Source organism: Callospermophilus lateralis, chromosome 3 (assembly GCF_048772815.1).
Source record: "Callospermophilus lateralis isolate mCalLat2 chromosome 3, mCalLat2.hap1, whole genome shotgun sequence".
NCBI classification, from domain to species: domain Eukaryota; kingdom Metazoa; phylum Chordata; class Mammalia; order Rodentia; family Sciuridae; genus Callospermophilus; species Callospermophilus lateralis.
In genome coordinates, this window is record NC_135307.1 from 198,134,300 (window position 1) to 198,149,396 (window position 15,097).

The 15,097-nt window shown below is 49.5% G+C and overlaps 1 protein-coding gene across 11 annotated transcripts in view; it reads left to right on the plus strand.

Annotated features, from left to right (window-relative positions):
* The window catches only part of Dnajc5 (DnaJ heat shock protein family (Hsp40) member C5), a 44,784-nt gene that overhangs the window by 26,331 nt on the left and 3,356 nt on the right, over positions 1-15,097 (plus strand). For 2 of the 11 annotated variants that reach the window (XM_076852151.2, XM_076852159.2), the window contains exons 2-4: positions 13,277-13,394; positions 14,109-14,322; positions 14,764-14,935. In XM_076852151.2, coding sequence (XP_076708266.1) covers positions 13,288-13,394; positions 14,109-14,322; positions 14,764-14,935 — 493 coding nt within the window. In that variant the 5' untranslated portion in view covers positions 13,277-13,287. Of the gene's footprint in view, positions 1-2,338; positions 2,357-3,418; positions 3,515-3,548; positions 3,664-7,308; positions 8,101-10,212; positions 10,361-11,235; positions 11,475-13,276; positions 13,395-14,108; positions 14,323-14,763; positions 14,936-15,013; positions 15,088-15,097 lie in introns of those variants that run through there. The other 9 variants (XM_076852154.2, XM_076852156.2, XM_076852158.2 and 6 more) reach the window with 9 other exon arrangements.

Genomic DNA, 15,097 nt, shown 5'->3' on the forward strand with positions numbered 1-15,097 from the left:
TTCGGACAGCAGGGAGGTAGAGGGTACGTCAGAGTCTTTGTCCACCAGCAAGTCAACCTGCCTGTTAGGTCCAGGAACATAGTGGGTTCAGGCTGGTAGTCAGCAGGCCCTGCATCCAAAAACACTCTTTCAGGGCAGGCCAGAGAGCTGAACCTCATGCCACCAGCGGGATGAAAGACCTCAGGTAACGGAAGCAGCTCATCTGGCATGGTGAGGGGGGCCCCGTGGAGGGGGCCATGCTGTGTGAACTCCAGGAAACCCCCTAATGTGCCAGGTCCCCTATCCCTGCATGTGTGTGTAGATGAGGGCCTTAGAGCCCCATCTAGCTGAACCTCCCAAGGCTAGATTTGTAAAATATACCTTTTTTTTTTTTTTTTTAAGAACTAAAAGTTGAGAATTTACCCTCCTGGAATGCAGATGTAGCAAACCTGTAAATGGCAGTTCCTAAATCCCAACGAGTACAGTTCAGGTAGATCTTGACCTGAATCTCAGGAATCTCTAAAATTTAATTAAAACAAGCTATAAAAAAATAAAACAGCATTGTGCAATTCTAGCAGCAGATGACATACTCGTGGGCTCATCACCCCGGGAAAAATGCAAGGAAGAAGGGGTTGGCCTGAGTTCACCCTAATCATTAGGAAATGGAAGTAACAGAGAGGGCAAGAACATGGAAGAGACCCACACTAGGCAGGCAGAGTCATGACTGAGCAGCATCAGAGCTCTTACTGTAATTTATGACTTAAGGACAGTTTTTGATTTTGCTTTATTTTACTTTATTTTAATTTTTTGCAATGCCTGGGATTGAACCCGGGAACTTGTGTTCTGCCTGAGCCACACTCCACCCCAGAGGGTGGTACTTTTAACGTTTTTGTTTCCTGTGTTAGAGAAAGGTTCATTACTTGTAATCATTAAAGTGCATTCGCTTTCTGGCCATACCTGTTATCCCAACCACTTGGAAGGCTGAAGCAGGAGGACCCTAAGTTCCAGGCCAGCCTGGACAACTTAGCCAGACCCTGTCTCAAAATGAAAAATAAAAAGAACTGGGGGTGTGGTTCAGTGGTAGAGCACCCCTGAATTTAATCCCCAGTACCAAACGATAATAAAGTATGCCTGCTTGTTTGGGAAGTTAGCAAGCCCTCCCTGTGAGCATGGAGAAGCTTGTCTGTAATGTGCAGAAATGCTGGGACAGGCAGTGTTTCCATTACAGGTTGTTTTTTTGTTTTTGTTTTTTGTTCCGGGTATTGAACTCCGGCACTCCACTACTGAGCCACATCCCCAGCCCTTTTTTATATTTTATTTTATTTATTTATTTTTAAAAATATTTATTTTTTAGTTTTAGGTGGACACGGTATTTTTATTTTATTTTTACGTGGTACTGAGAATTGAACCCAGTGCCTCACGTATGCTAGGTGAGCACGCTACCACTTGAGCCACATCGGCAGCCCCCCTTTTTTTAATATTTTAAAGATGGGGGTCTCGCTAAGTTGCTGAGGCTGGCTTTGAACTTGCAATCCTCCTGCCTCAGCCTTCCAAACCGCTGGGATTAAAGGCGTGTGCCACTGTGCCCAGCCTACATTAAAGGTTTTGATAAATGCGAAAGAAGTTGTTTTTTTTTTTCTGAAAATGGATATTAATGGTATTTTTGTGACCCCACAGGGAGGCTGGGCATGCCAGGGGTAGAGGGTGTGCATGGCACATGTGAGCCCCTGAGTTCCACCCCTAGCACCACAGGGGAGATGTAGCTTCATGTCTCTAATGTCACCATTCTCTTGTTTGATTCCTATCACATATCCCTTTGCCAGCAGTCTCCCAGCTAGGAGAGAAATTGTATCCTTTCTTGCTGGGGTGTGTCTCTTCTTTAGTTACAGAACTGTGTGCCAAGTGAACAAGGGACTTTTTATGAGTGCTTACTGCCTGGCCAGGGGTCGGCTTTTAAGTGGGGTGTTCAGAGCACATCATGGCAAGAGCATGCAACAGAGCAGAGCTGCTTGCTTCATGGCCCCCAGGAGGTGCAGGTCCCTGGTCCCCTTCCTTCAAGGGCATGCCCTTGTAGGGTGGGAAGGTGTCAGGTGTGCCCTGGGCTGGGGATAAACCTTCATCACAGTCCCTTGGAGGGGCACTTCAGACCCCACGTAGAGCAACTAACCTGTGGGATGTGTGGAATGTGCAGAGATTTAAATGGAATGGTTTCTGTACTTGGACAGTACCTGTTATAGCTTACCAGCTGGAATGGTGTTCCTAGTAGCTACTTCTGTGCTAATTGCCTAGGACTTCTGGGCTCACATGGTCTTCCTGCCCTAGCCTCCCAGGTCTCTGGAACTACAGACAATTATAACAGCTGACTTTTTAAATGCAGGTAAGATCAATGTACAGTGAGAAGCACAGATGTGCTCTAAACATTTTCTTTTTTACTATATATATATTTTTTATTGGTGCATTATAGTATGGTGGGATTTGTTGTTACATATTCATATGTACACGTGTAAATTTTCTCTTCTTTTTTCTATACTACTGAGGATAGAACTATCCAGGGTCTTGCACATGCGAGGCAAGCGCTCTACAACTGAGCTCCATCTCATTTCTCTCTTCTGTTTTGAGATGGGGTCTGGCTAAGTTGCCCAGGCTGGTCTTGATCTTGGGATCCTCCTTTTAGCCTCCCAAGTAGCTGGGCCTGCACCACCGTGCCCGGCTTGTTGGCTGTGAGTGCCAGTGAGTTCTGGTGTGCATGTGCACATGTGAAATCACAGTGCGGTAAGGTCTAGGATGATTCTGTGACTTCAGGTTTCCCTTGGCCACCCTGAGGAGTCATGCTTTCATGTACACAAGGTCCTTTTGTGTCTAGCCTGTTATGCAGGATGGACTGTGTTTGAGATTGACCTGTGTTGTTGCTTGTGTCCAAGTGTCCTTAGTTAGTACTATCCTATTAGGGACATCCCAGATACTATTAGTCCTTCTGACTGCCCTTGGCTTGTTTGCTTACCTAGAACTAATATTGGGAGTTGGGTTGTGGCTCAATGGTAGAGCACTTGCCTAGCATTTGTGAGGCACTGAGTTCGATTCCCAGCATCACATTATAATTAAATAAAAATAAAGGTCAAGTACATCTGTTATTAAAAAACAAAAAACTAATATTGAGCTGGGATCCCAGGTACTTGGGAGGCTGAGGCAAGAGGATCCCAAGTTTGAGGCCAGCCTGGGCAACATAGTGAGACCTGTCTGAAAATTAAAAAAATAAATAAATAAAAAGGCTGGGATGTAGTTCAATCCCCAAATCACTAGTATGAGGGGTTGGGGGGACCAATATTCAGTATTGTACTGCTTCACATAAAATGTAGCCACCCCCACTGTATGGGGATTGATTGAACCACTAAGCCACATTCCCAGCTCCTTTTATTTATTTATTTTTTTTTTGAGACAGGTTGCCCAGGCTGGATGGAACTTGAAATCTTCCTCCCTCAGACTCCTGAGTCTCTGGGAAGACGGGATGTCCACTGCACCCTGTGAAGTGTGGAAGGTCTGATCCTCTCCTTCACTCTCTTTCTTCCTAGATGTCCTGCACGTCACTTCTGCCTACTGTAGGGCAGGGTGCAGCTCAGTAGTGGAGCATGTGCTCAGCATGGAAGACACTGGTTTCATTCTCAGCAACACTGAAGGAAAACGAGGGTAGTTTTGTTGTTGCTCCTATTGCTTTTAATATTCCTATGCGATTTTATTAAAAGGGAAAAATGGTCTTATACTTATGGTGGCACACAACTGTAATCCCAGCTGCTCAGGAGGCTGAGGCAGGAGGATTGCAAGTTTGAGGCCAGCCTCAGCAACTTAGTGAAATCCTGTCTAAAAACAAAGCATTTTTTTTTCAGAAGGGCTGGGGATATGGCTCTGTGGTAAAGTGCCTCTGGGTTCAATACACGTACCACAAAAAAGTAAAATAAATAAATCTGGTGCCAAGGATGGAGCCCAGGGCCTCATTGCTAGGCAAGTGCTCTGCCACTGATCCACATTCCCAGGGTGTTTGTAAGGCTTTCTAAAGCTTCACCTGCTGATGCCAGCACCTGATTATCTCGAAGTGGCAGTGATGGGTTTCCTGTGTCAAGTGTGGGCTTTTGTCTTGAACATGACACTGACTGTGGGCCCAGCGCTGCTTCCTTGCTGGCCACCTCTGTTCCTTCCACACTCTGCAGCCAGAGTGATCCTGGAGGGCAAGCTGGCTCTGCTGCTGCCTGGTCCCAGGAGCTGTCCTGGGTGCTGGTCCCTGCTGATTCCAGGCATCCTGCTCTGTGGGACCTGGTGCACCACCTCAGGGCATGTTCCCCGCGTATAGCAGGTGGGGCACTTGCAAGGGCCCTTGGTCGTGGAGGCCTCTTCCCTTTGCTTGGAGAAGATCACATGTGAAAGAGGGTTTTGTTGAGTGTTTGGTGTGGACATGATAAGAGCAGTTCTGTGCTCTATGGCCACTCAAGTTTTCCAGTTGGAAAGCCCTTCAGATAAGGGTTTGGTGTCTGTGGGGGCTGTGGCTTCGTAGCACAGGACCCTTCCTCCTCCCCAATGTCCAGTGCTTTGGTGGGCAGGGCAGCGCGGTGAGCAGTGGAGAGGGTGGGGTGTAGTGCTGGCCAGGCCTGTGTCTACCAGGGCGCTGTGCTCCCCTCACGTCTCCCACAGGCCTCGCCAGGCACCCACTGCATCTTGGGGCAGTGGATTCTCCTGCATGGTGCGTGGTCAGAGCAGTAGTGAGTCAGTGCTCCCCTGAAGTGAGGAGAGCGAGCTGGGGTGGGGAGCAGGGAGCACTCTCTGTGCTTCCTGGCAGCATGCCACCAGTTCTCCTTGAAGTCCATGCAGCTGTTGCTGCTGTCTATACCAACCACTTCTGTGCTGCTTCAGAGTTTTAAAAATGTTTACCGTCTTGCCAGGTGCAGTGGCACATGCTTGTGATCCCCAAAGCCTGAGACAGGAGAATTGTGAGTTCAAAGCCAGCCTCAGCAATGGGGAGGTGCTGAGCACTCAGTAAGACCCTGTCTCTAAATAAACTACAAAATAGGGCTGGGGATGTGGCTCAGTGGTTGAGTGCCCCTGAGTTTAATCCCTGTACCAAAAAAAAAAAAAAATCACTAACTGACCCAAACTGAGCAAGGCTTAACTTCCTGCCAGTCACTTGCAAGAGAACCCTCACTTGGCTTCAGAGCGGGTCACAGAGGTGGCTGTAAAATGCTGCTGGCACACAGCTGTGCTTTCTTTTACACATTCAAGACTCAGCTGCAATGGAGGCTGCCAGATCATGGCCTGCCCTTTGCCCACACTCAGCCCTGCCCTGCAGTCGTGGCAACACCGCAAGGCTGCCTGGCCAGTTGGTGCTGACTCAAGTTGCCTTGGACCTCTAGCTGTGTGCCACCTGTGACCTCACAAAACATGGGAGAGCAACTTTCTCACTTCACTTGGTGAGGCAGGGAAACTGAGCGATTTGAATGGGTTTGGGGAGGAGACCTGGTTTTTGCTCGTTCTTGAGAAAATTCGGGGTTCCTCCCCAGGCCCCTGTGATTACCTATTAGCCAGGACAGCCACTCAGATGGACAGCTTTCTCTCTGGATCTGAGGACACTGTAGGACTCTGGGAGACTGCATGGAGGGCGGAGATGGCATGTGGGGTGAACTTGGGTTGGAGGAGGCATTGGCGCTGTGTGGGTCTGGGGTTCTCAGAGTGAGCCAGTGTCTCGCAGCCCACCATGGTGCAGGGACATGACGGGTGTTTACCGTGACATCTTGGTTGTGATTTAGGCTACTGCAGCTAAACCCCTCAAAACCCACTGGAGACTTTTGTGGAGTGTGTGGAAATGACTCATGAAGATCAGCTTCTGGGAAGGGCATGAGGAGAGGTCTGGTTGCTCATTTTATCATAATAACAACTTTAGTTTTCGTATAAATGTGGTACAGAAATTTATTAAAAATTCAGATAAGAGCCAAGCATGGTGGCCACCCCTGTAATCCCAGTGGCTCGGAAGACTGAGGCAGGAGGATCACAATTCAAAGCCAGCCTCAGCAATTTAGTGAAGCCCTAAGCAACTTAGTGAGACCCTGTCTCAAAATAAAAAATAAAAGGACTGGGGGTGTGCTCAGTGGTTAAGTGTCCCTGGGTTCAATCTCTGGTACCAAAGGGAGGGAATTTTTTTTCTTGATAATACAGATTAGTATAGAGAAGAACATAATTTAAAAATCCAGCAATGGTGTTCCACAAAGAATAAGTTTTTAACGTCTGGCCCTAGTTCTTCCCAGAAACCTGGCTACTGGATACTGCCTTCCAAAGAAGCCCACAGTCTTAAATCAAAGCGTGGGTTTCATTTTTCCTTGCAGTAACGAGATCGTTGCTGCCTCACCCCAAGCAAGCCTGTATCCCAAGGGACATTGTCTTTGCCCCAGGATCTGATTTGGCTCATGGACTCATTTTTACTCCTTTAATCATCACTGTTGGTGGTGCTGCTGGGGCCAGGTCGTTCTGTTTCAGAGCAACAGGCCATGTTGCTCGCCCCTGCTGGGAGGCATGAGCTTCACCTGAGGCTTGCGGTGTGTATTCGGTGCCTCCCTCCCACCCTTCAGACTCACGGTTCTTGCGTAGTCTGGTGCCATCCGCTCACCTCTCACCCCTGTGATTCCAGTCTCCTTGGCTGGGTTTTTCTAGAAATCCTTGAGTTCATTTTAATACTATTGGCTCAGAATCTCAGACACTGCAGGTTTACAGATTTGCATTACTCAAGAAAGAGAAAGCTGCCTTGGGGTGCGTAATTAAAGTTTTTGTTCTCTGGGTTTGAAGATGTGTGTTTTCTCAAATATTGAAGTTTGGATATGGTTACTGGCAGTTCATTGAAATTAAGAAAACTGATTCTAAGGTTTTGAAGTCTTTAATCTGTGCTAATGAAGAAGGTAGAATGACAACCAGATGCAGTGGTGTATGCCTGTCATCCCGGCCACTCGGGAGGCTGAGCAGGATGATCACAAGTTCAAGGCCAGCCTGGGCAGTGTAAGTGAGACTCTGTCTCAGTGAAAACCAGGAAGGGCTGGGGGTGTAGCTCAGTGCAGAGTGCCCTGGGTCCTGTCCCCAGGACTGCAAAATGCAGCACAAGAGCAATAGCCACCAGTGCACCCAGGAGCAGTGGGAAGTCAGGCAGGCCCTGCTCCTCTCCCCAGATGCTTCCCGACTGCCCTGCAGCAAGGGGGAGGTGCTGTTGGGAAAGTGGCACCTTTCGAGATGTCTGTAATTCTTGGTAATGCTCTCTCACGTCCTCCTTTTATGGTGATCTTCACCCCAGTTCCAGAGGGCTGTTTCTTTCTCCAAATGCCACCCTTTGACCCAGTCAGTGGACCAAGGAGTTTCGGCAGCTTTGCAGGCCTGCCACATGGGGAGGAGCCTTGCCCAGGCCATTGCAGCTGAGGAGACATGCAGTTCAGAAAGGAGTGGGACATCTGTGGCTATATCAGGACTTCACCTGGGCTTGAGGGGATGCCACCCAGCAGTATGGATGGCGTCTGGCAGGAGACACTCAGGAGGTTCCTCCAAGACCTTGGATGATCTGCCAAGTATGAGGAAATTGCAGAAATCAGCAGGGCTGGGGCTGGGATGTAGCTCAATGGCAGAGCACTTGTCTATTGTGTAAGGCCAATAATCCCCAAGACTACCACCCAAACCAAAACCTCAGCAAAGCTGTCCTCGAGGTGGCGGCCAGCTTAACCTGGAGTTGTGCAGACTGTACTGAGGAGCTTCTAGAGCCAGCTCCTGAGCAAGCAGCCAGCAAGGGGACACAGCTGAGGAGGAGGCAAGCGACAGGGAACTGCAAGGAACAAGAAGAACCCCAAGAAAGGTTCCAGAGAATGGCTCAGTAGCAGCTCCTGCAGACCTCTGTGAGCCGAGAACTGAGAACACGGACCCCACACTAAGAGGTTCTCATTAGCAGAGAGGAATGCCCGCACACACCACCTGCCTACAGTCTGATGAGCAGAAGACGCACTGGCAGGGCCAGGCAGGTCCCCAGGAGGTATCTGGAGGAGGCTCTGCCATCATGGATGGGGCTGTGCCTGCACCACTTCCTTGAAGACCTCCAGTGGGACACATGTGGAGGTGGGCAGGGGATGCCTGGTCTTGACCCTTAATGGCTTGGTCATGTGTGCATTCATGCCTTCGAACTTTTTTTTGGTGCTGGGGATTAAACCCCGAGGTGCTTAACCACCAAGATACATCCCCAGCCCCTTTTATTTCTTATTTTGAGGCAGGGGCTCACTAATTTGCTGTGGCTGGCTTTGAATTTGCCATCCTCCTGCCTCCTCCTTCCTAGTCCCTGGGATTATAGGTGTACACCACCACCCGGTTCACTTCACGTCTTAGGTTTGGGTTTTGGGGTGTGTGTGTGTGTGTGTGTGTGTGTGTGTGTGTGTGTGTATTGTAGTTGGGCCCAGTACCTTTATTTATTTGTTTGTTTATTTATTTATTATGTGGTGCTGAGGATCAAACCCAGCATTGCTAGGTGAGCACTCTACTGCTGAGCCCCAGCCCACATCTTAATTTTTAATAAAAGTTAGCTAGCTGTGGTGGTGCACACCTGTGATCCCAGTGACTGGGGAGACTGAGATAGGAGGATTCCCAAAATACAAAACAAAACAAAAAAACTTCAGAAAGTAAAATATTGTAAAAAATTAAAAACAGAAAAATGTGTTTTTTATTATTATTATTATTATTATTATTATTACTACTACTACTACTACTACTACTATTTGGCAGGGTACCAGGGATTGAACTCAGGGGCATTCAAACACTGAGCCACATCCCCAGCCCTTTTTTGTATTTTATTTAGAGACAGGGTCTCACTGAGTTGCTTAGCGCCTCACCATTACTGAGGCTGGCTTTAAACTCTCAATCCTCTTGCCTTAGCCTCCTGAGCTTCTGGGATTACAGGCGTGCACTGCCACAAAAAAACGTGTTTATAGACTAGCTCCAGGAAAATGTGCTTATAGAATCAAGATATTAAACAAAAAAATAATAATAACTTGGCGCAGTGGCCCATGCATATCTGTAATCCTGGCTACTCAGGAGACTGAGGCAGGAGGATCAAAGTTGTGATCCTGGGGTGCTCTACCCTGAGCCACATCCTCGATTCTTTTTATTTTTTATTTTGAGACAAGGTCTCCCTAAGTTGCTGAGGCTGGACTTACACTTGCATCCTCCTCTTTCAGCCTTCCAAGTCACTGGGATTACAGGCCTGCACTGCTGTGCCTAGCAAGTAAAAAGATTTTTAAGTTACAGCAGGGTGGGTAGTAGGTGCAATCCCAGCAACTCTAGAGACTGGGTGCAGCAGGAGCATCTGGAGTTGAAGGCCAGCCTGGGCAAGACAGCAAGGTTCCATCTAAATATCTTAAGGTGTACAAAGAAAGGAAGAGAAGGGTACTAAGGCTGATTTATTATTGAAGAAAAAGCCTCTGTGAGCTAGGTACGGTGGCCTCACCTGTAATCCTAGAGGCTCAGGAGGTTGAGGCAGGAGGATCTCGTTCAAAGCCAGCCTCAGCAAAAACAAGGCCCTAAGCAATTCGGTGAAACCCTGTCTCTAAATAAAATACAATATAGGACTAGGGGTGTGGTTCAGTGGTTGAGTGTTCCTGAGTTCAATCCCTGGTTTCCCCCCCCCGCCACCCCCCCCCCAAAAAAAGCCTCTGAGGATTGAATGTGGTCTGAGCACAGTGTCTGGTCTTTGTGATGGTGCTGTCCTGAGGCTCCCATGCCTCACCCGAGCTACTTCCAGTCCTGTACGCTGTCTTCCAGTGCCCCAGACAGGACCAGCTCTTCTGCCTATGACACATGCCTCACCTGTGTTTTGCATGCTGCTGGGCATTGCCTTTCGTTGCCCACTGTCTAGCACAGAGCCTGGGTGACAGGAGCTGTCCGCGTGGCCCCAGCAAGTGGTGGGCTCTGCTGTGCGGGTCTATGCAGGTGACTCCCTGGGTCCGTGGTGCTCAGGACCAGCCCTGCTGTTACACATGGCTTTCAGCAGGTTGTAGCGTTATTTTCATTTCCAAATGACCGATGATCTTTTCAAGTACCATGAACCGTCTGTGTATCTTTTTAGAAGGGTTCAAATCTTGTTCCCATGTTTAAAAAAATAAATAAAAACTGGGGTTTTGCTGGGGATATAGTTCAGTCGTAGAAGTTATTTAGCCTCGTGGCTCTGGGTTTGCTTTCCAGCACCGCGAAATAAAACAGACAAAAGCCCTGCGAACCCAAACTTGCTGTGGTGGCAGCCGAGTTGAGCAGAGTCCTTCATGTCCCGTCCAGTCTCGCCTCAGACTGCTGCCTCCGTGCTCTTCCTGCCAGTGTTGCAGTGGGGATCCAGGTCTGCTGCCTTTCCACATGCTTTTTAGATCAGTTAATCAATTTCTACACAATGTCTGCTGGGATTAGAGCTGGGTTATATCCACTCTGTAGACCTGCTTGAGGAGAAGGACGCATTAACAATAGCAAGGCCTCCTATTTAGAGATACCAGAGATTGTACCCAGGGGTTGCTACTGTTAAGCTACACTCTCAGTCTTTTTTTTTTTTTTTTTTAAGTTTTTATTTTGAGGCAGAGTCTCTCTAAGTTGCCCAAACTAACCTGAATTTGGATCCTTCTCCTCAGCCTCCTGAGTTGCTGGAATTGCAGTGTGCGCCATTGTGTCTGACTAGCTTGTACGTCTTTTGTTAATGGTAAATAATTCATGACTTTAGGTGCTGCTGTAAATGACATATCTAATAAACTTCTAATTGGTTGCTGCTCTCAAAGCTCAACTGTGTGTGGTGAAAGTTAGACTCTTCTCCCTTGTCTCTGCCCGGCTCCCTTGTCAGTCCCAGCTGCTCTGCACATAGCCACAGTTTATGTCTTACTTCCTGGGCTTTATGCTTTTTATTTCTTACTGCAGCATTTAGGAATTCTAGAACAGTGCTGGACAGAAGTGGGAAGAGCAGCATCCTGGCTGTGTCTGCTGCTCCTCAGCTCTGACCAGCTGGTGCTAAAGCAGGAGTCCCACCACCTGCTGCTCACAAGGATTGATCTCCAGAGTGGCTCACAGAATTCAAGGAAACATCTGCTTCTGCTTCATCTGCCTTACTATGAAGGATACATTAAAGGATACAGGCTGTGCAAACGGCCTGGTGGGGCATGCATGGGGCGGTCGGGGGTCCTGGCACAGGTGTGGGCGGTCGGGGGTCCAGGCACAGGTGTGTCCCTGCTAGTGAGCTGAAGAATGTGCATCCTGTCACCTTCAGAGCTCCTGGTGCCCTGGGGGTTTGTGGCCTGTACTCATGGCTGTCTTGTTTCTGTGGAGTGCTTGTGGCATAGGCCTGTCTGATTGATGGGTTATGTTACGCCACGGCCGCTGGTCATTGGGTGACCTCAGTTCCTTTCCACCCAGCTACCTGTCCTGCGGTTCTCTAGGGCTTTGCAACTCTCAGCTTGTCAATGTGAGTCCAGGTGAGCTTGAAGGACTTGTATGTAATCTGCCGGAGCACTTAGGAACCAGGGGCAGAGTTAGTCTCATGCCCTATTGGGTGTGGCTCAGTGGTGGAACACTAGCCTAACATGAAAGCCCTGGGTTCAACCCCCAATACGTAAAAAAAGAAAAACTTTCTAATGTCCCCTGTGATTTCTTCTTTGAATTCCATGTTATTTTGTAGTGTGTTGTTTAACAGCAACTATTTCAGGTTTTCTTTGCTCTCTTACTCTTGGGTTTCTAGTTTAATTTGTTAAGAGTCACGCTGTGTGTGACTGATTGAGGCTTGTTTCAAGGCCCAGTGTGGAGTGTCTCTAGGTGCATGAGTAGTGTGCATGGAAGAAGCATGCTGGGTGCCGCACAGACCTCAGGTTGTGACAGCTAATGGAACTGTCTAGTGTCACTCCTGATTTGACAAATCTGTCACCTGGGCATGGTGTGCACACCTGTAATCAATCCCAGGAACTGGGGCAGCTGAGGCAGGAGAGTAGCAACTTCAAAGCCAGCCTCAGTAGCTTAGTGAGATCCTGTCTGAAATCTAAAAAGGGGGGCAACTGGGGATATAGCTCAGTTGGTAGAGTGCTTGCCTTGCATGCACAAGGCCCTGGGTTCAATCCCTAGTACCACAAAAAAAAATTTTTTAAAGTAGGGGCTGGGGTATAGTGTAGCTTAGTAGTAGCATTCAATCCCCAGTACTACAAAAACAAATGGATAAAAAATAAAAATAACTGTCAGTTTCTGAGAGGGGTGTTAAAATCCTAATGGTCTCGCATTTTATGCACTCTGACCACCCTGCTGTGTTAGGCTTCTTTTTTTTAGGGGGTGGGTACTGGGGATTGAAACCAGGGACACTCGACCACTGAGCCACATCTCTAGCCCTATTTTGTATTTTATGTAGAGACAGGGTCTCCCTGAGTTGCTTAGTGCTTCACTTTTGCTAAAGCTGGCTTTGAACTTGTGATACTCCCACCTCAGTCTCCCAAGCCACTGTGTTAGGCTTTTAGTCCACTGATACTGAATCTCATTTTTGGTATGTTTAGGTTGACATTGCTTTTCTGTTTGTTTCCTAGGTATGCATCTGTGTTATATGAATGTTTTTAAGAATTTTATGTTTCTTGAGGCTGGGGTTATAGTTCAGTTGGTAGAAGCTTGTCTTGCAAGCACAAGGCCCTGGGTTTAATCCCCATCATCCCCCCCCAAAAAAAAGATAAATAAATAAAATGAAAGAAGAAGAAGAAGAATTTTATGTTTCTTAGCTGGGCATAGTAGTGCACATCTGTAGTCCCGGCTACTTGGGAGGCTGAGGCAGGAAGATCTTGAGTTCAAAGCCAGCCTCAGCAAAAGCAAGGCCCTAAGCAACTCAGTGAGACCCTGTCTCTAAATAAAATACAAAATAGGGCTGGAGGTGTGGCTCAGTGGTTGAGTGCCCTACCCTCCATGCCCCATCCCTCAAAAAAGAATTTTATGTTTCTTTAAACTTTCTACCTCGGAGCCCTGACCATGGCTGGCCTGGAACTCCTGTCTCAGCCTCCCGAGGAGTGGGATCACCAGCGTGCACCACCACACTGGCCCTTCTGTGGGTTTTTACATAGCTGGGGGACGATAGTGACAGTGTGAGTCTTCTCCCCTTGCTGAGGCAGCAGTGTCATGGCACCACAGGAGGCGGTGGGATGCTCCTTCATGTCCACAGGGCTGGGAGCCTGGCTGTAAAGAGTGTCCGGGTGGCTTTGCTTTGGTCTTATGAAGTTCCTCAGTGCACTCTTGCTGTTCCTTCCTCTCATAGAGTGACCTAACATGGCAGACCAGAGGCAGCGCTCACTCTCTACCTCCGGAGAGTCACTCTACCATGTTCTTGGGCTGGACAAGAATGCGACCTCAGATGACATTAAAAAGTCCTATCGGTAAGAGGCTGCACGCGGGCCCTGCTCCTCCCCTGGACAGGCCCCTTCACGTACTGTCACAGTGCTCTTCTAGGAGCTGGCACAGCCTTTCGCCTGCAGGACTCAGTAGTGGCTGGTGGTGCTGCTGCTGCCTCTCTGCAGGTGTGACGTGCTCCTCGCAGCTCAATGCAGCATACTGGTGTTCTCTTAGGCGAAAAAGCAGCACTTTGTGGAAGCTACAGCTGCACACAGTTCTGGAGCGGGTGGGGCTGTGCAGTGAGGGTGGCACCCCTGTTTTCTGCCTTGGCCTTCTGGCTGTTTCAGGCACTTGGCTTGGCTGCTGTGGCAGGCGGCAACCTAGACCAGAGAGGCCTCATCACTGACCCCTGCCTCGGTGGCTGCATCTATGCTCCCAGCACTCTGCTGTTGATTAGACACCACTCCCTTCCTGTCAGATTGGCATGTGCAGTGGTCCAGCAAGGACACCAGGGGGCAGGAGGGTACCGTTGGTGATTCTGAAAGTGGGGAGAGGAGTGGGGCTGGTCCTGCTGCCCTGGCTACCTCTAGACCCCTCCCTGTGGGGAGCCAGGTGGCAGGGGCTTCCCCCTGCATGCCAGACCTCTGGGAAGTTGGGAAGGCAGGTGGTGATGGGTGGGCCTTCCTTCCCCTGGGCCCTCCAGTGGCTCAATGCACAGTGCCAGCCCAGGAGAGAGCCAGCAAACGGTTCTGTTGCAGGAAGCTTGCCCTGAAGTACCACCCTGATAAGAACCCTGACAACCCGGAGGCTGCAGATAAGTTCAAGGAGATCAACAATGCACATGCCATTCTGACGGATGCCACCAAAAGGAACATCTATGACAAGTACGGCTCACTGGGGCTCTACGTGGCGGAGCAGTTCGGGGAGGAGAACGTCAACACCTACTTCGTGCTCTCCAGCTGGTGGGCCAAGGTGAGGGGCAGGGCGGGGCCAGCACTGGCTGCATGCATGGGCCCTAAGTTCCTGAGAGGACCAGGTAGGAACTGAGCCTTCCCTTCACAGTCGTCAGGGAAGGCATCTTGAAATCTAGTTTGAAGGACCCCTGACTTGGATCGCTGGTTGTGTTTTTATTACCTTTCTTGCTTTCCTGACTTGCCACCTCACACAAGGCCAAGGGATATGGCCCTTGGCTGTGGGAAGCCCTCCCTGGCTTTCCCAGTCCTCCCGTAATCACCCCCTCTAGGCAGCTGTCTGTTCTTCCCGCCTGCCTTCCCCTTCCCAGCAGGTTCTTCCTTCATCCCCATCTGAGAGACCCTTCCTTAGCTGGAGGCCCGCCTCTGCAGCCCGTGCTCAGGAGCCCTTGCAGAGGCCTGGGGCCCACAGAGGCCATGGGTGCCTGCCTTTCCTCCCCAGGCCCTCTTCGTTTTCTGTGGCCTCCTCACCTGCTGCTACTGCTGCTGCTGTCTGTGCTGCTGCTTCAACTGCTGCTGTGGCAAGTGCAAGCCCAAGGCCCCCGAGGGGGAAGAGACGGCCTTCTACGTGTCCCCAGAGGACCTGGAGGCACAGCTGCAGTCTGATGAGAGGGGTGAGTGCCTGCCCCCGGGTGCGTGTTCGTGGGGCGCCGTCACGTGGCCCTGAACGTGTCAACTGTCTTGTCAAACAGGAGGGCACTGACACTGTGCCGCGAGTGTTTGTGGTGGCAGCTGGGACTGTTGAGGTGTGAACGTGGACACTGAGGTAAAGCAGG